Source organism: Apis dorsata, unplaced genomic scaffold (assembly GCF_000469605.1).
Source record: "Apis dorsata unplaced genomic scaffold, Apis dorsata 1.3 scaffold_73, whole genome shotgun sequence".
NCBI classification, from domain to species: Eukaryota; Metazoa; Arthropoda; class Insecta; order Hymenoptera; family Apidae; genus Apis; species Apis dorsata.
The window spans coordinates 1,325,335-1,327,053 of NW_006263371.1; the positions used below are offsets into that span (position 1 = coordinate 1,325,335).

Genomic DNA, 1,719 nt, shown 5'->3' on the forward strand with positions numbered 1-1,719 from the left:
ATCATAGTGACACAGTTTTATCAATATTTTGTTACAAAGTCAGTAAATAGTCTGGAACATTCGTAAAGTCTGAAAATAAGGCCGTATAAATGAGGCCTGCGAAACTTGTGCGCGTGCCAACACTATACATTTGAATCCTATTATACTCGCTGACTACTGACTGGACTCTGTCTGTTCTCTGTGTAGATGGTCACGCCTGACGCTCTCTTTACCCTGTTTGGTACGTCTCCACATTTATATTATTAATTATATTACATTATTAATTATTATATTTACACGCGCGGGATACTACACTGACACACTAGTACACGCACAAATACACTACTCCACACTTCAGAGACATTTCTTAGACACATGTTTTTACATAGATCAGTAGAGTAACTGTGAGCATTTTTGGAGAGTGAAAAAAAAAAAAAAAAAAAAAAAAAAAAAAAAAAAAAAAAAAAAAAAAAAAAGAAAAAAAAAGATCGAATAATTTTTTTTACATTTTTTTATATTTCTGTTTTCAATTTTTATTATATTTACTTATATGATACATAACGAAAACACGAACAGAATATAATGTAAAAATCGATATGTATAGTAGTTTGTATCATCGATCGTTCGTCATGATTGTTCTATTAATTTTTTTGATTTTTCTTTTTTTTTTTTTTCTTTTCTTCTTCTTTTTGAAAGAATGTTTTTTGTGGAAGATTTATGAATCATTAATCACTCTCCTCGTCACGTGTACTTATAATTTTTATTTATTTTTTTTCTTTCCCCTTTATTTATTATCGTTTTATTTATTTTAAATTTTTATTTTTACTCACCTCTGTGAATTTCTTGTTTTTATTATTTATTTATTTTTATCGTCTCTTACGATTCTTAATTCTATGATTTTTTATTATTTTATATTTTTAATTACGCTATAACTGTTCTTATTCTCATTCATCGAATTCACCCCCATGCCCATAATCATTGTTCGATTCTTAATCATCGGCCGACACCGTTTTTTTCATGTTCTCTATTTCCAAGCATCTCTTCTAAATTGTTTCATTAATATTTTATTAATATCAGTTCCAGACACCTTAATATTACATAAGCTTTCGCTTATTTTATCGTAATATATCCATAGGAACTCACTTTTCGCGGGCCAAACGGTTCAGCCATTTTCTATTTTTTTCAAGACACCCGCCTCGAAAAAATTTTACATGAATTACTAAAAAATATATCAAAAAAAAAAAAAAAAAAAACCGAAACAATAATATTTTCTCTTGCAAACAACGAAATAAATTTTATCCAGTAGTAATAATAATAACAACCTATTAAAGAAAATTTAATTTAACGATTCATAAATCACTTTTATCCAATAAAATGTTATCGATAATAAAGTTCACATTTAAATTATATACGATATTCGATCGAATATATAATTAATATATAATCGATTTTGATATTTCATGAAATTTAACGACATGTATACATGATTGATTGGCTGAACCGATTGCCTAATTTGCATGTCCCAGATCTTAGTCCGATCGTACCCCGATCTCGATCGATTATTATCATCGATTATTATCAATAATTATTATTATTGTTATTATTATTATTATTACTATTATTATTATTGTTGTTATTATTGTTATTATTATTACTATTATTACTATTATTATTATTATTATTATTATTATTATTATTGTTATTATTATTATTATTGTTATTATTATTATTATTATTATT

At 25.7% G+C, this 1,719-nt stretch overlaps 1 protein-coding gene across 21 annotated transcripts in view; it reads left to right on the forward strand.

Moving 5' to 3' along the window:
• The window catches only part of LOC102680558 (polypyrimidine tract-binding protein 2), a 503,794-nt gene that overhangs the window by 497,567 nt on the left and 4,508 nt on the right, over window positions 1-1,719 (forward strand). For all 21 annotated transcript variants that reach the window (XM_006610297.2, XM_006610300.2, XM_006610301.2 and 18 more), the window contains one exon: window positions 187-220. In XM_006610297.2, the coding sequence (XP_006610360.1) occupies window positions 187-220 (34 nt within the window). The remainder of the gene's footprint in view (window positions 1-186; window positions 221-1,719) is intronic.